At 45.3% G+C, this 22209-nt stretch overlaps 1 protein-coding gene across 1 annotated transcript in view; it reads right to left on the bottom strand.

Annotated features, from left to right (window-relative positions):
* The window catches only part of IL17RB (interleukin 17 receptor B), a 26536-nt gene extending 11223 nt beyond the window's left edge, over window positions 1–15313 (bottom strand). The window contains exons 1-9 of the mRNA XM_006862117.1: window positions 15254–15313; window positions 13048–13072; window positions 12116–12256; window positions 9983–10110; window positions 9444–9570; window positions 7536–7583; window positions 6596–6738; window positions 2421–2486; window positions 1341–1440 (exon numbers count right to left, since the gene is read on the bottom strand). Of these exons, the coding sequence (XP_006862179.1) occupies window positions 1341–1440; window positions 2421–2486; window positions 6596–6738; window positions 7536–7583; window positions 9444–9570; window positions 9983–10110; window positions 12116–12256; window positions 13048–13072; window positions 15254–15313 (838 nt within the window). The remainder of the gene's footprint in view (window positions 1–1340; window positions 1441–2420; window positions 2487–6595; window positions 6739–7535; window positions 7584–9443; window positions 9571–9982; window positions 10111–12115; window positions 12257–13047; window positions 13073–15253) is intronic.
* Window positions 15314–22209: the final 6896 nt, after the last annotated feature.

The raw sequence follows: 22209 nt of genomic DNA, 5'->3' as shown, positions 1-22209 counted from the left end.
TGCCTGAGTGGGTTTTTTTGTTTGTGTGTTTTTTTAAAAAAAGCTAAAGTGGATAAAGAGAAATACTTTTAAGTGATGGTATATGGAGGGGATTATAATCAATGTAATGAAACAAGTTATATGAATTGCTGAATGTGAAACCGATGGTGTGCCCTGTAAACTTTCACTCAGTCTACAGTAAAAACCTTAAATTAAAAAAATTTTTTTAAAGTGCTCAGGAAGCCATAACCACGATTGGAAGGCCCCTGGGTTGCCTTTCGTTGGTGTGGCTGGGATTTTGAGAATACTGTGATAAGGTTTTGTGTCAACTTGGCTGAACCAGGATTCTCAGAGGCCGTTCCTCAGGATGTGACCTAATACAATGTAATCACATCTATGATGTGATCTGCTATGAGCAGCCAGTCAATTGAAAGGAAGTTTCCTCAGGGGTATGACCTAATTCTAATTTATTGGACACTGGAGTCGACCTTGTTACTTTCTGCTGTGTCTGGATCCTGCGTCTGGCTCATCATTTGACCTCTGTTTCTTTGGATTTAAGCAAGTGACCTACTCAACTGCCTGTTGATCCTGGAAGTCATCAGCAGCCTGCTTTCTTACCTGCCCAACCTGCCTGCCTGCTGTCTAACCAGCTGATATTGGTTCATCAGAGCTGCAGCTACATGAGTCAGAAGCGTCCAGACTAACATCTGACCCACAGACTGGGAACTTGCCCACCTCTTCAACTGTGCAAGCCATTTCTCCTTGATCTAAAACTTCTCTTTACATATAAGCTTTACTGGTTTTGCTTCTCTAAAGAGCCCAACCTAAGACAAATGCCTTCTGACTTATAACCGACCCCAAGGCTACTTTAGAACTCTTTTATTTGATCACCTCTAACAAAAGTATGAAATGAAACACCTCTGAATCCAGAGAGACATTTCCGAGAACATGTTGTTCTCAGGTACCGTGGAGGTGTGTCTTGATGCCATTGTTCCTCATTTGTTACCCAAATGTTGACCGTTTGAGCTCATCATATCACAGTAACAGTTAGGCCTAGGCCACGTAGACAAGAGAATCAAGTGGAAATTCAATGAGCTGCATGTTCCTTTGTATACCCAATCCTTTCTTCAGCAGACTCTCTGCCACTCTGAACATCCATTTAGCACTGTTATTACTTCCTACTTGTGTATACCAGGCAGATGATAGGCTCTCTGGGATGGCAGTGACATCTTCCTCTGCACCCAGTTCAGCACACACAGCTGAAGTCTCCCTCACACTGCCCCCTCCCCATCATAGACTGATAGTGGGGCCTTCCTGCTCTGAACCTGTTTGGTCATCTGTGAATGTGACAGGGTACTTACTATTATCTAGAGGGCTGTGTGAGTCTGGCTTGGGGCAAAGCACAACAGTTCCTTTGCGTCGGATGCAGTCGTGGCCACAAGTACGGAAATACGGAGTCAACTAAAGAAAAAGAGGCTCAGCTCAAATGTGCTTCAGAGCAAAATACCATTATTCTTACTGTCACCAAAATTTGTCTTCCCTTTTTTCTTCTTTTAACCTTGTAACAGGATGTTATTTCCTTGGTCACGCTCTAATAAGATGCTATAATCCAAACTAGTGACCAAGACAGAAACACCTCAAGATTTCTGAACCTAAACACTGTATGCTCTCAAAACGTGTTGGTCTCCTTATCTAACAGGAGTAGGGCACATCTAGCACATACACAAATACTTCTAAAAAGACAGAGCACCAGCACTCCTTGTTGACAGAAGAACTTTATAACATGCAGTTCCTCTAAGACTAGGGACATCTGTACTTCCCTGGAAAAAGGGTGCAGTCATAATATGCCAACGGATGTCTGCTCCCGCACCAGAGCACAGCCCTTGTGTTCCAGGGAATGAAACAAGGCTCTTTACTACCATGGGCGTGGCTCTGTCTCTGGCCCTCTGTGTCCCCACATCATAAACTCAGAGCTGAAGGAGACCTGAGAGCCTTTTTACATCTTCCTGTTCCTAAACTGAGGGCAAGTGCTCTTCAGAGTCCATGAACTGATCTGGAACCCAGGATTTGTGATTTCAAATCCTCTGTCATTTCATTTTTCAGTGAAAACTGAAGCTTGGGGAGGTTAAATCTTATCCCTGAAATACTCTGAGGCTATGGACAGAAAAAGGGAATTAAAGCATTGCAGGAAGTCAAGTGTCACTAATACACGAGGGCTCATACAAGAATTCCAGTATCTACAAGGTCAGTTTCTTGACCTCACCACTGAAGACAGACAAAGGATTGCCCCCCTCATCACCATCACTCAATTTGAGACTGCTGGCAGAAGCAAATTAGGGAACTCAACTCCAACTTTAAAAGGATTCATCAAAAAGCAATTAATAGCAAAGCATTCTTTTCACTTCCCCCTCCACCCACCATGAAGCACCTGGTTAAAGTACCTGTATCACAGCACCTTCACTTTCCCCACTGACTGGGACCACCACAGACGTCCGGGTTAGCTTGCTCTGTGTAGATGAGTGAGACAAAGTCAAGAGTTATAAGTCACTGACACGGCATAAATACACAATCAAACATAAATGAAAACACACAAACAGCAGAAAACGATGATTGGGACCTCTTAAAATTTTTACACAATGTGCATCAAAAGAGTAAAGGTTTTAGCCCACAGATTGGGCAATTTTTTACAATTACATATCAGACAAGGGACTAATTCATAAAATTCATAAAAAACTACACCTTTACTAGAAAAAGATAGCCCAGAACAGCTGTATTTTCAAACTGCTGACCTTGCGGTTCGCAGCCCAATTCGTAACCACTACGCTACCAGAGTTCCTGTTCATTAGCCATTGTTAAATGTCTATGAATCAGTTCCAACTAATAGCAACCCTGTGTAGGGTTTCCAATTATTTCTAATTATTAAGGCCACAGATAACTCCTGAATACGCCCGAAAAACAGAAGCAGATGACCATATCAGCACATGTCCAGAAATGAGATAAAGTGACTGAGGCAAATGAGCTGGAAGTAGAACTACACTCCATACTGGAAGATGGACAGGCTTTGGAAATGTCTGAGAAGGAATTCCTAAAAATGATTATAAAAGGTATCAAAACACTGTACAATGGAGTTGAGGAAAATAAGAAGTCAGGAAAGTGCTACAGGAACAATCAAATAAAATGTATACAGCATCGGAAACATTTCAAAACCTACAGAAAAGTCCAAACAATAATAGAACATCAGAAATGGACAATACACTGAAAGAACAAAAGAGTAGAAATGAAGAGATAGAAGCCAGAGCTAGTGAGCTAGAAGATAAATCTCTCAACACCACTAAGATAGAAGAAGAAGAGCAAACACAAAAAAGGATTTAAAAACAAATCTGAAGAAGGCCTAAGATTCATGTTGGACAACATGAAGAGGAATAACAATTTCTGGAACAGGAACAATCACACAAGTCCACAGAGGAGATAGTTGAAGAACTTCTGGAAGAAAATGTTCCTTTCCTAACATACTGAAAAGTGAAAAGATTAGCATTCAAGAAGGTCAGCGAACCCCAGGATGGATAGACCCTAGAAGACAATCACCAAGGCATATAATAAGCTTTCCAAAATCAAAGATAAGGACAGGATCTTGAAAGCAGCTAGGGAAAAGAGAAATGTAACATACAAAGGCAAGCAAATCAGATTAAGCTCGGATTTCTCAACAGACACCATGCAGGCAAGAAGGCAATGGGGAGGCATATATAAAATCCTGAAAGAAAAAAACTGCCACTCAAGAATCCTCTACCCAGCAAAGCTGTCAATCAAATATGGTGTAATCAAAACATTCCAGGATAAACAGAAGCTAAGGGATTTTGCCAAAGTCAATCCTGCTATGAAAAACACCCTAAAGGAAGTTCTGTGGACTGAAACCAACAAGAACAGACAACTACAGAATGCCGTATGTGGCAGTATAAGAACTGAGGATCTGGGAGGTCAGTTAATAATCAAAACAATTACAATATAAAAGAAGGAAAATACAGAGGAACAGAGATCCAAGTGGTGAGAAGGTCAGGTAGATTACAGGATAAAATAGAATGTCTTAAATGGAGGGTAGAACTAATAGAATATTAGGTAACCAAAATGGGGTTGGGGTGCGGTGTTTAGTTTGGGTGTTGGGGGGCAATACAAGAAGGGGGGAAGAGGCAGAAGAACAAGATAGGGGAACACTGAGATAGGTTTGCATGGCCTAGTGGGACAGAGGTAAATAGTGATGAATGCTCAACCTTAGAAAAACAGGGCTCTGGGATACAGGGATCTAGATATAGCTTGAAGAGGGGAAATACTAAAATCCTTAACTGGCTTATGAATATTAGTTTCCCTTGTCTACGACTGTAAAATAGACACTTGCGTGGGATAGAAAGGAATGCTGGGAAACATGGTTACAGAAAACTTGTAAGCCTTCTTCAGCCTATAACTGACTGGAATATCTAAAAGGGGTTCTAGAACTTGCCCAGTCAAATAGGCCTTGTACAAAGCCTTCACAGAGTATAGGACCTTAGGTGGAATCCTGAGTCCCATCCAGAACCTTATGAGGTGAGACATTTCCACTAGCAAGGACAAGCAGACCAGCCTGGAACAGCTAGAGCAAAGAAGATACATCTTCAAAGATTATCAGGAAAAACCCAAAACAAAAATGTCAGCATGACTGGCTACTACAAGAATAAGCAAGCTAGCTGTCTGTCAGGAAGCTATCAAGGCAACCAATCAAATTCTTTCAGGACAAACTCTCCTCTAAGACTGAAACTCAGAGGGAACACACAAACAGGCATGTAAGCTTGCTGGCAACCAGATAGGTCTACTGGTGAGTGGAAGAGGGGAAAAAGCAGCAATGAAGAAATGGGTTGAGTTCATCCACAGTCCATTTACTCCCCTGACCTGGAGATAAGAGAGAGAAGAGGAAGGGCTGGTTGGTCCAAAGTGTGGTGAGACGTGAGGACACTTGAGCCCATGGACAAGGACATAGCCACAGAGGGCGAGAGCTGAGAGTGAAGCATCCAGCTGATGTGAAGTGAGGGGAGATGTACAAGAACACCCCGACTTTTGACCTCACCTCAATGGCTTGATAACCAGAACTCAACTAGAGGAAGATTACAAAAAAAAATTTTTTTTGATAAAGGAAACAAGGGTAAATTGCTACAGTTTGATGAACCTGACCTATACTCATGGAGATAGTAGCTCAAAGTACCAACAGAGAGGGAAGGAGTTTTCACATGAAGTATCAGTGCTATCCCCTCTGTATACAGGGTAGACACAGACAGGCAACTTAGACACTGGCTACCTAAAATGATGGGGCGTTAAAGGCACAATGTGACTGACAAGGTTTCAAGAGGGAGTTTAGTTTAGAGTATGGGGCAAAGAAAGAGTCCCCACTGAATAGTTTTCATCTTGTCTAGATGGGTCTGATAAAAAGAGATGGGGATAAGAGTCATAAGATTCAACAGTGACTAATTGTTATGACTACTGCTTCTGTCACAATTGTAACGGTACAAGTTTTGTAACAAAAACAGGGGAGTGGTTAATCTTACAGTCCAGAATCAGGACCCTAGTACCATCAAGGGAGAAGAGAACAAGCAGAATGTGAGACCTTATCCAGAGAAGCAGCCATGTCAGAGACAGAGGCAGAGATGGGGTCATGGAGAGGGGGAGGGGCTGAGGACTCTAGACTTATGGGAAGAGAGGGACTAAGAGCTGGTGGCCAGGACTCAGACTTGAAGAATGTGCCCTTTGGAGGTATAAATTATTATATATGCCTGAATGTTTTGTTGTTTTTAAAAAAAAAAAGCTAAAGTGAGTAGAGAGAAATACTGTTAACTGATAGTACATGGAGGGGATTATAATCATTGTAATGAAACAAGATGTACGATTTGTTTAATGTAACTGATGATCTGCCCTGTAAACTTTAACTCACTCTACAATAAAAACCTTTTAAAAAGTTAAGAACTACATGAGGGAACAGATCAGAGACTGCCAATGAAGAAGCCATTCTTCCCAGCCCAATGCTGTGTGAATGAGGGCTCATTTTGTACTTCTGAAACTGATCCCTTTGGTTGGCTTTAGATTCACAGTGACATTTCCAAGGATGCTGACAGGCACTTATTATGACTTGGCAGAGGACAATTAGTACCCCCATGGCCCAATTTTCAGCCAAGCAGTAGATAAGTATATAGGGAGACAACAGCACTAGTAAGGTTTGCTCATTGTGGAAAGGTCAATCATTCAAACTCAAAAGGGCAACATTTACCTAAGGACAAAGTTGAGAAGGGATGGGAAAATGGGAGGAAAGCAAATAGGAAGACATGAAAGATGTGTGATAACTGTTTTGTATCGAGGAGATTGGAATTACTGAGATGAAACAAAGTGTACAATTTGTTGAATGTAAAATTGATGTAAATCTTCACTCAATTTACAATAAAAAGTTTTTTGTTTTTTTTTTTTTTAAAAAAGGACAGTCCTCTACTCCCTCAAGAGTAAGGAAAAATCTGCATTTCCCTGGAGTGTCCACATTTTTCTTCAACAAAGAAAAGCTGAAGGTTGAAGGTTTGAGTGATGCTATGGGAATGAGGGGGGAAGATACCTCCCATACAGTAGAAAATCCAAGAACTGTATTATTTTGTACAAGAGCCATGTATCTGTCTCCAAGGGGACTGGTTGTAAAATTCACTTCCACTGACTTCTCGTTCTTCTTACAAGCAGTGATGTTTGGATCCCACAGACTTCCTGTGAGTCAAGGGAGAAATCTACAGATGAGTTGCTAACTCTATCTTAATTTCAATCCCCAAAGGTATTTACAACAGTAAATCTGAAATCAAAGTTTTCAGTCACACACCCAAGAGACAGGGACTTAACTGCACAGTGCACTTTTTATCATTGCCTCAGGAATCTCATAGTACCTGCTATCCAAGATAGTTCGGGAGCTCCCAAGTCACTGCTTTGCAAATAAAGACTAGGTTAGTTTCCAGGAACATGGTAAACAAAATTTTCTTTTTCTTACCTAGGAGACCATTTCAGGCCCTAGCTCAGAATTGTATGTAGCAGTTTAGGGCTAGAACTGATCCAAGGCCCTTGGACTTCCTCACTCCCTCACAGATCTCTGTTGGTGGGGTGGAGGCAAGGGAGGAACTTGCAGAGATCCAAGTCTGCCTTCCAAAACATGTGCTGTAGCTTAGTCTGAAAGGGTGCAAAGGGGTGCCTTTGGGCTGGGTGCTGATCACCCCCAAATAGCCACTAGCCTCCTTAGCATTCTAAGACACATCACCCAGAAACTGGAACTGTAAGAGATGCATCCTAAGCGGGCAGCTTTATGTGACTGTGCTCCACATGCCTTAGGTCTACTGAAAGTCTGTCCTTCCCCCAGACAGGCTGTTCAACAGGAAGTCTGGTGCCTAGCTGTGCCTCTCTTCCCTGCCTGAGTGCCCTGGATAAATAACTGCACCCTGGACCTCAGTGTCTTCATCTGTAACAGGATGGATTTCACTGTGTTGGCTCAAGATAGGGTTTGCAACATCTCGACTTACCTGCCTCAATGCACTTTTTCTTGTATTTCATTATGTGGTCCAGGCAGCCTGGAAATTCATATTTCTATGTTTTAGAAAATGGTTCTCCATACCTTTGCAACACACACATGCTTACACATATATGCTGTTAATGAACTAAAAAACATTCCAGATGTGAACCAAGATAGGGAATTTAAACAGGACACCAACATTTTACTATCAAACAAGATCATCTGCCCATGAAATGATATCAAGAATTTAATTTAAATGCAACCTTTACCTAAACAGTACCTATGACCCATCTAAGCAAAGACTTGGGAGACTGCATAGAACCCAGCCATTCTTTAATATATTCAGGTAGTTTTCCCTCCTGGAGATGGAACTTAACCTTCCACAAACCTTTCCCCTATTCAGGGTGGGGTAGATTTGGTGATTTGCTTCCAAAGAACAGAGTTGGGGAAAGGAAACAGAGTAACTTTACAACTGAAGAAACCCAGCAAGCACTACCTCAGTCAAGTGGTGAATAGTCAGTCACATCACCAGTGATGTCATATGTCATGTGCCTCCTGATATGATGTCATGAATAGGCACTTCACTGGTATTCTCACCCAAAACCCTCAATCCTGGTGTAACCGTGAGCAATCCCCAATCAGATCCCCGCTAGGGGGGACATGCTACAGGATGGCTGACCTGTAGACAAGGTCATGGAAGACAAGGGAAGATTGAGGGACTGCCCAGTCAGATCCCCATTAGGGGGACATGCTGCAGGATGGCTGACCTGTAGACAAGGTCATGGAAGACAAGGGAAGACTGAGGGACTGCCACCGTAGAGACTAAGATACAGTTACGTGCAAAGCGGTTCCTTAGATTGGATGCTGGAACAGAAAGAGGACATTCATGGGAAAACAGATAAAATCTAAATGAAGTCTGGAGTTTAATTAGTTAATATTAATGTAACAATGTGGGTTTCTTAGTTTAGGCTTCTTAGTACTGGTAATGTAACATGTTAGTAACAGGAGCATATGCAAATGTTATATGACCGGGCTTCAAAAGGTTCGTGGAAAAATCCCATTTTCTGAATTCCTTTGTAACTTTTCTGTAAATCTATAAAAAGTATTCCAAAATAAAAATTTTATTTAAAAAAAAGGCTTGGTATCATCAAAGCTGGAAAGTAATATACAGTAAATTCTACAGCATTAAGAATACAATCATAATCTCAAAGAAAAAGTCAATTTCATTTGGCTTCGATGCTTCTCCTGAGAGACAGAAGGGACAGAGGTATGAAACTAGATGGGGCTGGGGAGGAAAGTGCTGTACCTGGCTCGGTGCCAGGTCTTCAGACACATTGTCCTGCCTCATCCTCATGGCATTCCTGTGTGTGACATTGCCGGTGTGATAGTAATGACCCTGTATCACAGAACAGGTGAAAAACTCAGTCCCAATCTGCCTTTCATGGACATCTCAGGAGACAAGGTAGCTAGAGGCCACAGATGCTCAGAGACCCAGCCACACATTATTAAACATAGCCTGCTGAGAGCCAAGCCTGGACCAGACTTTTACAATGACTAGCATGACGAGTAGCTAATGTACACTGATCAAGAGGATCTGAGTTTAAATGCCAGATTCACTTTTACTAAGTGTGAACCCAGGGCATCTGTAGAAGAGGGCTTTCCCAACCTCAGGGTTATTGGGAGGCTTTACCAAGATGATATAAGTCAAGTACTTAGCTCAATACCTGGCACACAGAACACAGAACGGGCTTTTTCCACACTGTGAGCAAGGTGTGGGGGTATTATTGTGTCCATTTTACAGATGAGGATGGTGAGGCTGGCAAGGCCATACACCATTCTCTAGTACTCCCCAGTGTTGTGTACCAAGCCACACAGCAAGCGTTCCAGCAAGGCAGAGAATAAAATAGAGGACGTTTACCTGGTGAGGTGAAATTCACAGACAAGGATGGACCATCTTCATTCATATTTGCAGTGGGGATATTATGGGCCCCAATGAAATAAACTGTGTTCAGCTCTACAGGAAAGCCTATGTAGGAGAATGTCCACTGAAAGGCAAGCAAGGAACCCATGAATTTCCTAAACACTGCAGGCACCAACAGTACCTTTGGGTGCTGCTCTTTTTATTTACACTTCATTCCTTAGCCTACTGCTGAAACTTGTGAAGTCTCTTGTTACATCACTTTAAGAATGGACCCCATGATCTGTCAATGAAACCCCCAGAATCAGAGAAGCATACAAATTTTAAAGCCAGTTTATGATTTAAATCCAACTTTCCTCACTTTAATGATGGGAAAGCTGAATGAAGCCCAGAATACTGACTTGCCCTAGGTACATAGCAGACAAGTAGCAAAGCGTGATTTGAATCCAGGCATCCTGGTCCCAGTGTGTTTGTGCAGGATGTCCCCCAGGTCCCCTCAAGTAAAGGAGCTAGTGGAGTGAGTATCTGAAAGGGCTTACTTTGGCACCTGAAGGTCTGGTCTGCCAGTGGAATGCCTCTGTGTAGTTGCACCTCATGCAGGTATAGGACTGGAAGCTGCTTTTGCTGGTCACACAGATCTTGGTGGCCTTCAGTAAACGGATGCTGGCTACCAAGATACACAAGAAGGCAGTGATTTACATAACATTTGCTATGTTGCTGCTAACTGCAAGTTTAGAGGTTCAAACTCACTAGTCACTTCATGGGGAAAAGATGAGGTGGTCTGCTCCTGTAAAGATTTACAGTTTTGGAAACTGAGGGAGCAATTCAACTGCCCGATGGCTGCTATGGGTCAGAACCGATTCATTGGCAGTGGGTATGCGGCAGGTATGACATTACACGCTTTGCATGCCTTATCTCAGTTCATATTCACAACAATTCTAAAAGGCACACACTGTTACTGCCCCCAGTTTGCAGATAGGGAAAGTGCCCCTAGGGCAGTTTCAGGGAGCTTTGCCTAAGTGTACAAAGCTCATCAGTGGCAGAGTATGGATGCAAATCCCAAAGCGCAAGCTCTTTCCCAGCCACAGATGAGCTTGGATTTCATAAGACACCTGCGAAGCAGACTGTAGCTCGGCAGTTCACCAGATCTCTTTCAAGAGGAACAAGCCTGCCTTGGGGAGCCCCCACAAAGACCCTCTAACATGTCCTCACTAATCCACACCAGTTCTGAGTGCATCTTTGCTGGTGCCTATCCGTCTCCCTGGGATGCCCTTTCCTACCATTCCCTGCCTCTCAAAGGTATAGTCCTTCAAGACTCAGCTCAGGTAGGATGAGCTCATCAGAAGAGATTCCAAGTTGCTCCGTAGTGTAATCTTTAGATGGCCTTTAGAAAGTGGAAACATAATCTGCTACCTGAGTAGGTGGATTTCTGGTGTGGCGCTGTAGATCAGCATTGCATTGTGAACCACAAGGTTGGCAGTTCAAATCCACCAGCTGCTCCTCGGAAGCCCTACCCAGGGTCGCTATGAGCAGGTCTGACTCGACAGCACTTAACAACACCTGAGCAGATACTTTTCCTAGATTGGGGCGATACTCTTCTAAGAAGTATTACATACAGGAAAGTACACAGATACAGGTGTTTGTTGTTAAGTGCTGTTGAGTCGTTGGTTGTAACCCATAGTGACCCTGTTTAGGGTTTCCAAGGAGCGAGCGGAGAATTTGAACTGCCAACCTTGTAGCGTGCCACACCAGGACTCCAGATATAAGGGTACCACTCGATATATTTTCACACCCATGTAATCAGGAGCCAGTTAAGCAACAGCACATTCCAAACACCTGAGCAGCCCATTCCTGCTTCCTTTCAAGTCCTCCTCCTCATTCAAGAGTAATCACTATCCTGACTTGTAATTGCTTAATTTTGCAGTTTTTTTCACATTTTGTAAATGGAATCCTAGGGTATGCACAGCTCTAATGTGTATGCTGTTAAGTGCTACTGAGTCCGTTCCGACTTGTAGCAACTCAGTATAGGGTTTCCGAGGAGTGGCTGGTCAATTTAAACCATTGACTTTGTGGTTCCAAACCAACCTTGCAGACCAGTGCTTCATCCCACAGCACCACACCAGGACTACAATAATGGATATAGAAGTGCACAAATGCAGTCTTTTGAATTTAGTTTCTTATGTTTGTGAGATCCATCCATACTGCAGTGTATAGGTTGTGCATTCTCATTGCTGTATAGGGTTCCACCACGTGAATCACTTCTACTGTTGTTGCACATTTGAAAGCCTTCCAGTTTCTGACTGTTTTGAACAGTGCTATTATCAACATTCTAGTATGTGGTTTTTGGTGCATGTAGGTATTTTTGTTGGGTATATGCTTAGGAAAATGCCCTGGTTGCACAAAAGGTTAAGTGCTAAGTTAAGTGCTGGGCTACTAATCAAAACATTGGCAGTTCAAATCTACCTAGTAGCTACATGGAAGAAAAGCCTGGTGATCTGTCTCTATGAAGATTATAGATTATATAAACCCACATGGTTAATATGAGTCTCAATCAACTTGTTAGCACTCAACAACAATAAATGCCTAGGGATGAGATTAATGGGTCATGAGTTAGTACATGCTCTGTTTCAGTAGACACTTTAAGGCCTTATCTTTCACAGATGCAAACTTACCATCTGCCCGGAGCATCCAGCTTATGTTCATCAAAAGTGAATACTCATCTGGCACAACATGGATTTTTACAGGTTCCACTCGGAGGTCCCGTAAGTCTCCTGGGGTCAGAGTATGTTGGACCTTCCACTCTGGAGATGGCCCTAGGAAAAATCAACACTCGCCCATGGCAATTCCCTTCTGGGCCTGGCTAATGCTACTGTCACTCCTCCAAGTGACCTGCCCACCTAGCCACTTTCACAGTGTACCTCCCCCTCCTTGTGAAGGCAGACGGTTCTCGGTGCTGACTGCTGACCTTAGAGATGCACTGTCAATCTCCTAGCCCTGATAAGTGGGACAGAGCACTTGGTACCTTCTAAATGCCTCTGTGTGTGTGTGTGTGTGAGTACAAGGGAGCTTCAAAAACTACATGGAAAAAATTTCATTCTCTTTCCATTCCATTGTTCCACAAATTTCAAGTCCCTTCACCCTTCCTATCCACGTTTCTTGGGAAGAAGTCAACCCATTCTTCAAACACTACCATTTCAACCACCCCTCTTCTGTAAGCTTTTCTTCCTGTACAATTTGAAGTGGCCCTTCCTCCCACAGCTCTTGCTTTTCCTCTGAGGTGTGGCAGGCATCATCCTGCAGCTTTGCATGACTCCCGCCCTGCCTATTCTGCCTTCCCGTCTGAATCACCTATTTATTTCCTGGGGGTTCCGCCTTGGGTGGACAAAAGCTTCATCCGCATCAGCTAAGACATGGCTCGCCCTGTGCCCAACTGCTGAGGGCCTATTGTTATCTGGATTCGAGCCCCCTAAAGGTCTACGAGGAGGTTTCAAAAAGTTTGTGGAAAAATAGAATGAAAAGATAATGGAACTTATCCACAAACTTTCTGAAGTCCCCTTGTACTTTCAGTGTAAAATCCCAAATACCTATTCCCTAATGCACCTACCGTTTTCAGAGCCACACTGAATAGTCTGTAAGACAGAAAGAAACCAAGGATCATGCTGAATGCTAACACACAAGTTTCTATTGCTAAAGTAGACAAAACTCCATCTTTTTGTCCTTAGATACATACACAGGCAACAAAATTTTCAAAGAAAAGATGAGCTGATTCCATTCCACATGTTTGGTATTAACTGTGAATAAGCTCCCCCATTTTAGGCACACTAGGAGGCACGGTGGAGTAACCTCAGACTTGCCATTCACCACTCTTAACAGTCAGATGTAGATCCCAACCCCTCTTGTCCTCAGTCTTTCCAGCTGCAAATTGAGACTGTGGACTGTCCTGAAGGCCCCATTCACACTCTTAAGTAACTCCCTAGGTTTACAAGGCAGTTTGTTTAAAGTACAGGCAGCACTAAGAAGATTATAAAAAGAAATGAACAAATGCAGCCCCTCTGCCTTCCTCTTGTACTACAAAAGGACTTGCCTTGGGTATTTAAAGCAAGTTGTCGGATGTGCAATTGTGATTTCATCATGCTCTCATTTTTTTTCTTTCCTCAAAAAGTAAAATATCATCAGTATCTCAGAAAGGCCAGTATTAAACCCTCTGGAGTTAACTGCTCGTATCTTTTCGTAAGAAACAAAATAACCAGCACTTCCGTTTTGTAATAAAATACTAAACCTAACAGGTATAACTTTTGGCAGCAGTTAAGTTTCAGTGACAAAGCTCATTGTGATAAATCCACCTGTCTGGGACTTGACTCCTCTTAGCCTCCATGATACTAAATGCTTTGCAAGATAGAACAAGACCGGATGGTTTGAGTAAACTGCATTAGGGTGAGATCACTAACCATTTACCTTTGTCTCTTTTAAAGCTGAATTCACGGAATATCCTCAGTTTTAAAAACAATATGCCACCAAACTAGCTGAGTTCTTGTCAAAGGACTGGTGAGGCAAGTTTTAATAAGAAGCAGAGCAATAGCTCTAAAGCTTTTCAGGGCTCCAAACGTAGCCTTACATAACAACTAAGCAAAGAGAGTGATATCCCCCTCTGGTGGAAAAGGTATCTCCAAACTGAGACTAAGGACAAAGATTTTAGAAGCTGGAGACATAAGGTTTGTGAATGAAGTAAATGGGGTTCCTCTTTCCATTGTTGTTACTAAGTTTGGACTCATAGGGACTGCAGTTTCCGAGGAGCTTCCTGTGGGTTTCAACTGCCAAGCTTGTGGCTAGCAGTCCAGGGCTTAGGATTTCCATAACCGCCAATAAACACATCATGGATTTGGTAGCGTAGTGATTACGAATCGGGCTGCGAACCTTAAGACCAGCAGTTTGAAACTACCAGCCGCTCCATGGGAGAAAGATGAGGGGTTCTGCTCCCGTAAAGATTTACAGCCTCGGAAAACCTGTACAGGGTCGCTATGGTTCGGAACTGACTCGACGGCACTTAACAACAACAACATGTGATGCCATATGCCATATGTTGTTACTGAGTGCCTTTGAGTCAATTCTGACCCACAGAGACCCAGTATAGGGTTTCCAAGAGCAACTGGTGATTTTGAACCACAGTCCTTGTGGCTCAAACCAACCTCGGGATCCTGCGTTTATTTTACAATGTCACACAGGGATATAGTGCTATTTTGGGGATGATCTTTTTGGTTTTTAGAGACCCATTAGGTTCAATCCATCAAGACACCTGGAAAAAACAAAATGAAACCTGCCCACAGGTGCATAAATCAACCTGGCAGAAAAGCAGCTGGAATTGGAGAGGCAGCTCTTGTGAACCACAGGTGAACAAACCTCAAGTTCCAAGTAAGAACAAGACAGAGCAACTATTACTATGTGCCAGGCTCTGTGCGCTGCGCTGTGGTTCACATGGGACTCTGGTGAGTTAGGTATCAACCCTCTTACAGATGAAGACAACGAGGTTCCGTAAATATAAAAGACTGATAAAAAGCACACGGTGGCACTTGAGACGCCAGGGCTGTCTGATTCCTACAACCTTGACTGAGGGGCCTAAGCCCTTTGTGCGGGCAGCAGCCGGCTGGATGGAGGCATGAAAACCGACGAAGGTGCACCGAGGATGCAAGCCTGCTTCCTCCAGGTGGCCCTCCACAACGCCCTGGAGCAACGTGCGTAGGTGGGTGGGCGACGGTAGTCCGGTCCGGGCTCACGGGAACCGAACGCACAAATGGTGCGCGGCGGGGGCTTACCGGCTCCGGGGACGCGACTCCCCAGCACAGCGCGGCGAGGCTCAGCAGCACAATAGACATCGCGGGTCATCGCCTGCCACACTGCACCGGCTGCAGCCTGCCGCGCTCTTATCCCAGTACCCCGGGCCGCCCCCTCCGGGCTCCGCCCCTGGCGGCGCCACCGGAGCCCCGCGCCCCCTCTCGGGTGGGGTGGGAGTCGCAGCGCCCCCCGCCTGCCTAGACGCCAAGAGATGGGCGGGTCCGAACGGCCCTTAGTGGGTAGAGCACGTGCGTGCCGGACGCCAGGTACGCCGTTTGAACCCACACCCTGTGGCCCCGCGTACAGGGCCCCGCCGCGTTCCGAGCTCTGGCCGGCCTGGTGCTCCAGTCCTCGCTAGGGGAGCGACCCCAGACCGAGAGGCCCGCGGGTCCCCGCCCGCCCGGCGCCGCCAGTTGAAGTGCAACGGGGCAGGGCCGGTCACCGCCTTTTCACGCTCCTCCTCCGCACAAGCGGGCGCTCCGGACACTCGTTACGAGCTCCGAGGTGAGTAGCCGGGAACGCGCCCAGCTCAGCCCGAGGGCTGCAGACGCGGAACCCCGGCGGCCGCGGGCTGGTGGGTTGGTGGGTGAGTCGGGAGGACCCGGACCAGACTCTTAAGACTGAGGCCCCGCTTTACACAGTGGCAGAGTCCCCGGAAACCAAAAGGGCTTGGGCGGTGGCAATTGAAACCTCACTGCGTTCTTCGGGGGAAAACTAGCCGCCGCAGAAACAAAATTATTAGGGTAATAGAAACCCCTACTCCGCCCCCAAGTGTACTGGTAAATGCTATTTCCACAAAATGAGGTCTGACTGTAACGCCTTGGACTCCGAAAGCGGAACCCTAACCACTTGTTTTGGAGTTGCGGTTCTCAAATTTCACTGTGCCTAGATCTCTGAACGTTTCCTAAAATGCAGATATTGGGGCTGCCTCTGCAAGTTTTGGACCGCCAGGGGTCTGCATTTTAACAAGCTTTCTCAGCCTTACTGGCGGAAATGATCCATACACTACTCTTTGAGAAACTAAACGGTTTGGGAGAAGGTTAAAAATCCAGGTGGATTAATATATTGATTGTTGTTAAGTGCCGTCGAGTTGTTTCCGACCCATAGCGATCCTGTATCGGGTTTCCGAGGAGCAGCTGGTGAGCTTGAACCGCGGACCTTGCCGTTCGAACGGGTGCTGATTGCGGCGCCTTAACCCACAGTACAGCAATAGAGCTCGGAACGCGTCTACTTCAGCCCTCTCACTAAATAATAAGCTTGGTGGTAGCCATGTCAGCTTGTAGCTCCATTCTACAGATGAGAAAACAAAGGCCTTGAGAGGGATGTGGGATTCATGGCTGGGGTTGTCAGCTCTAGAGAGTTTGATCTGAATCCAGCTGACTGTGGTTGCTAGGGTCCTACTACGTGTGTATACAGTAGTGCCCAGTCCCCAGCCTGGAGGCCAGCAGGGTCCTCCAGCACTTATACATGGGGGGTTGCAAGTGGTGTTTCCAGAGTATCAGTCTGGTTTCTGATGAGGAAGGGGTACTCATGAGGTTGTGGTTGTTTAGTACTTACTTCTGGTGGCCGGGCCACCCTGCACCCCTTGCCCAACCACTCAGAGTGGCTTTTGAGCCCTTTGGTTTCAGAGGTCACTTTTAGCTCTAAAAGTCTTTCCTGCTCACCAAACATTTCCCATGTGCCAGGCAGCCTGCCAGCTATTGTGGTGCAAAGGTGAATGACAAGGATGTGCTGTTGGACTGAAGGTGAGCCAGTAAGATGTTCAGGACCATATTCCCTGTCACGGAAGAGCAGGTGGAATTCGCCTCATCTGCTCCTTTGAAACTGTGAACTTTGTCCTGTGGACAAAGTGATTGCAGAAGAGGTTTAAACTGGTTTTAGAAGGGCAGCCTGGGTAGCTGTGCTTGGTCAGGGAGGGGGTGACTAGCCCCTCTGAGGCCAGCAGGGAAGGAGGTGTAACCAAAATGCATTTTACTCCATGAGTATCTATAGCTGGCTTATAGCCAAGTATGCAAGCAAGTCCTGTCATTGTGAAGGTGAATTTTGGGCACAACGGTAGACAAAGAGGTTAGGCCTGGAGATGGGATTTGGGAGGCAGCTACGTAAAACCAAAACACAAAAAAATCTCCATGAAATCAATTGCTGTGGAGTCAATTCCAGCCTATGGGAAACCCTTGTGTGTCAGAATTGTGCTCTATTGGTTCATCCCAGTGGTTAATTTTTCTTCTGAGTCTCCTCTGAATGGACTCAAACCTCCAACCTTCGAGTTAGCAGGTCTTAACCTTTTACACCATCCTGGGACTCGCAGCCATTGATGGGGGTCAATTAAATCCCAGTCCCAGTATTGGTGGAGAGGAGGAGAGGACACAGCCCTGGGGTAGGAGAGCTGCTTGAGACTAGGAGGGGCTGCACCTGGAAAACCTAGGCATGAGTTCGGACAAGATGACTAGGAGTGGCCTGACCTGGCACAGGTCTCTGGATGAGGTGATGCCACTCAGGGGTGGCCTTGCCAAGAGGGGCCAGAGTGGGCATGGGAGGAAGTGAGCTCAGAGATGGGAGAGACTGAGGTTCCTTCTCCAGGAAAGGTAGCTAGTGGACAGAAGAGAGAAGAAGGTTGAGGTGAGGGTGGTGTGGAGGTAGTTGAGTGTGTGGCTGGAAGAATGGATAGGGAGAAGAATCTGGGTAGGGAGTGCCAGGTATCATATCAGGACATAGCTTGGATCCAGGATTGGGTGTGACACTGCCTGACCCTGGCCCTCTGGGCTTCCTCAGTCAGGACTTCAGGGTGGAGGCCCTGCAGGCCCAGCTGCTGAGCTGCAGAATATACCCATCTGTCTCATTGTGGGTTTTAGTTCTGGCTCAAAAGATCTTTTCAACAACTGTCTCCTGGGAGAGCCCCTTGTCGAATTAAACATGCAGCTTCCTACACTTGGAATGCCTAAATCTAATACCTTTATGACTTTGTAGACTGGAGGCAGGGCCACCACAAGCTGAAGGTCTCAACTTTCTCATCTTGTGACCTTGGGCAAGTCACTGCCCTTCTCAGAACCTCACTTTCTTTTTCTGGTGAGACCGAGTAGTGATGCTGGCTCAATAATGGGACTTGAGTCTCTATAGTCCGAATCTTGCCAAGTATGGATTGCTGAAGGAGTCGCCCCTGCACAGTGGCCTTCATATCCTGGTACTAAGTAGGTGCTTATTAAAGTGTTTGAATGAATAACTAGTGATTGTCTGAATGCATACAGACCATCCCCTCCAGAGCCACTTGGATTCCAGACCTCCTGCCTCTGCTACTACCAGCTGATGCCTTTGAGTGTGTCTATTGGTTTCTTGGAGTCATAAGTTTCCCCATTTGTAACCACTTGGCAGGTCTGTTGAGTGGCCATGTCTGTGGGCTTTCCTGGGCCAGCCCCTGCTTCTTGGACAGGGGACTCAGAAAAGATAGGAGATGGGAAAAGTAAGGTGAAGGATTTAAACATGCTGTGTAAGTGTAGCAGTTGCAGATGGGTGGGAGTGGACAGGACAATTTTTAAAAACCCAGCAAAATGACTAATATTATCTCTGTGACCCAAATAAATAAATTCCCTGGGACCCATGAGTAACCGCCACCCCCAGGTGTCTATTCAGACCTTGTCCTCTCTGCCCCAGTCATCCTTGATGAGACAAGACAATCAGGGTTGTTGACCCGCCCTGGGCCAGGCTTAGTCTCCGCCCACACAGGTGGAATTTTCCACTTCTTTCCTCTTGCAAATATTAATCAAGGCCCCTGGCCAGTCAACAGTGGACTCTTTGTCTCATGAACTGTAGTGAACAGCAAGCCATTTCTGGCAAATATTGGCTGCCTCCCAGCACCCTCACTCCTCAGTGCTGCCCCAACCCCCCTGTTCTGCTCCAGCTGTCTGGCCTTGGCAGACTCCCTCAAGTCATACTGAGGGTAGGGGACATAAGCCACACTGTCTCCACAGGTCCATAACACTGCAAGCATTTACTCAGCTCCAGGATGCAGGAACCATCCCAGGAAAGCCCACAGACACGGCCTCTGTGTTCACCCAGCTTTAGTCCTTCTGCTAGTTTCCCAGGACAGAAACTTGTAAGATGACGACAACCTGAGTATCTTGTTAGTGGCGCTAGTCCTCAACCTTGCTTATTCCCTGTGATTTTGCTGTTGACTTTCCTGTGCATTACCCCTTTGGGACCTTAAAGAAAATCAAGAAGGCTGATACAGCAGGCACTGTTGTGATTTTCTGAAAGCCTCAGCTCCAGAGGGGGCTGGTGGAGTTGGCTTCATAGGATTTGTAAGTAAATTACTCAGAATTTCAAGGGCACAGGGTTGGCACATGGAGCAGGACTCTGTAAAGGGTTGGTGGTATATTCTTTTCATCTATGATATTTTAATTAGTATGTTATTAATATATTGGTAACAGTCTTGGTGTGGCGCTGTGGGTTAATGCACCAGACTGCAAAGCCATTTGAACTGCAAGGTTGGTGGTTCAAGCTCACCAGCTGCTCCTTGGAAACCCTATACAGGACTGCTGTGGGTCGGAATTGACTCGATGGCACTTAAAAACAACAATAAGAGTTGCAGTGCTTGGAGCTGTGGATTGAGGAAGCAGCATAGCTGTGCAGGAAGTGAGTAGGGTGTGGATTGATCCCGGGCCAAGCTGGGAGCTTTAATTCAATCCCCGTGCAGTTTTGACTTTTCACTTTTAATTCTTTGAAGATTGTTTTTGGGTATTCTTTTCCTTTGCCCTCAAAACAAACGTACAAAATGAGCATCTGTATTCCCATTATATAGATAAGGATGCTGACTGAATGGTTGTGGGTCACAGCATGAGTGATGGCACAGTTGGGACCTCACACAAGGATCTTATCCACCGGCTCCTTTTCTAAAGTTGTTTGAACATGTTGTTGTTGTTAAGTGCTGTCGAGTTGATTTCGACCCATAGAGACCCTGTATTGGGTTTCTAAGGAACAGCTGGTTAGCTTGAACTCCCTACCTTGCAGTTCAAACAGCTTTGCAGTCTGGCACATTATATGTAAAATTATTGTGGTGCTGGTGTAGTGCTGTTGACATTGGTAATGTCATGAAATCTAGTTGTTAAGTGCCGTCGAGTTGGTTCCGACTCATAGTGACCTTGTATAGGGTTTCCGAGGAGCAACAGGTAGGTTTGAACTACCGACCTTGTGGTTCCCCTTCCATTGCTGATCCTACAGCACAACACTAGGAGTCCATGAACTATAATACTAAAGAGTTTTATTAGCGTATGGAGTATACTTGCATAGGGGAGACCTCTCACAGATAGCAGTATTTCTCCTCGAGGTCTATCTAAAGGGTTTTTATGGTGAGGAGTTAAGCTGAAGTGACAGTTTGGCCAGATTTCTAAAAAAGTGATGGGTTTTCCTGTTTAGCATTTTCGTTTCCTTGTTTCTCTCTTCCCATGCTGCACTTGGGTCTGGCATCCATGATGAACTCTTAAGATTTAAAGATTAATTGATTCCCTTTTGTTTGCATCTGGGATGCTTGCCACAAGTGTCCACACATGCGCTTCTCTATGAGGATCCTGGTTCTCGAACCAGATTGCCCTGGTGGCACCAGCCATTCTTGAATCTGCACCAAAAACTGGTTAAGGAGGAAGTTAATGGGTAGCATTAGCTAGCTGAAGGTCAACAAACCCCACTGGTAGTTAATTAGGGAGGGAGAGTAACAAACCCTGCTGGGTTCTGGATGCGCTAAGGAATAGGTTCCCTATTCTGATCATATCCTACCCCACCTGAGTTTCTTTGCAGTTAAAAGTTTCACGGTTCCTACTGATTTTAATGCCGCTTCCAGCGATCTTTCCTCCTGTCCCCTTACCTTAACGCTGTTGACTTGGTTCCAATTCATAGTGACCCTGTATAGGTTTTCTGAGGCTTAAGTCTTTGCAGAAGCAGAAAGCAGGTCAGCTGGTGGGCTTGAACTGCCAACCTAGTGGTTCAAAGGCCAGTGCCACTGTTCCGACAGAGCCACCGTTCTCCCCATATGTAGAATAATTATTTGTTGTTGTTATGTGCCATTGTGTTGGTTCTGACTCATAGCGACCCTGTATAGGGTTTCTAAGGAGTGGCTGGTGAAGTTTGAACTGCCGACCTTGTGGTTCAAACCAACTTTGCATTCCAGTGCATTACCCTGCAGTACCACACCAGGACTCCATATATAGATACAGATAATATGGCATAATACTGTGTTTATCTTATATACTCATGTTTGCAAATGTTTTATGTATGAGAACAGTGTTATTATTTTCCAGAGCATGCTCTTGAAACCAGGGATCACAAGTGCTGGTGGATACCTTACACTATCCCTAGCTCCCCATTGATATCTACATGTTAGTGATAAGAATAATTTTGGATTCACACAAACAAGCCATTTGAGTTTATAACATGCCTCTTCTTGTTGCCTTAAGGACCTGAAGTGAAACCATTCCAGAAGTTTGAAAGGGAAACAGAATGGACATGTGTGAAAGAACTTAACTATACACTGCTGCTCCAGTTGGCAATCAATACGAAATGGCGGGCAGGAAAGCTGCCACCAGGCCACTTCAGACTGAGGCATGGCAGGGCTACTGACCAGTTTAGTGCTCAGCACACAAGTCTGGGTCTTGCTGGGGTTATGGCACAGGACTGTGGTTTGGTTTGTGTGCTAATGTGGGAGCAAATATGGATTTAAAAATCAAACAGGCTTTGCAGACATCAGCCCTGTATCCTGTGATGTCTGTGTGTAAGGTGGGATGTTTGTTGACTAAGATGTTTAAAAGCACACTTGAAAGAACCTGGAAACAGCATTTGCAGGACAACCCAAACTCCTGTGGACAAGGTTAAAACCCCTCCCAGGAAACAGGTCTCTGCCACAGAGCTGCTGTACTCTGGTTTCCTGCCCTCATTCTGTTGGGGACAGATA

The sequence above is a fragment of the Chrysochloris asiatica genome, unplaced genomic scaffold, assembly GCF_000296735.1.
Source record: "Chrysochloris asiatica unplaced genomic scaffold, ChrAsi1.0 scaffold00046, whole genome shotgun sequence".
Classification (NCBI taxonomy): Eukaryota; Metazoa; Chordata; class Mammalia; order Afrosoricida; family Chrysochloridae; genus Chrysochloris; species Chrysochloris asiatica.
Note: the sequence above shows the minus strand (reverse complement) of the source record. Positions and strands in the feature narration are given on the sequence as shown.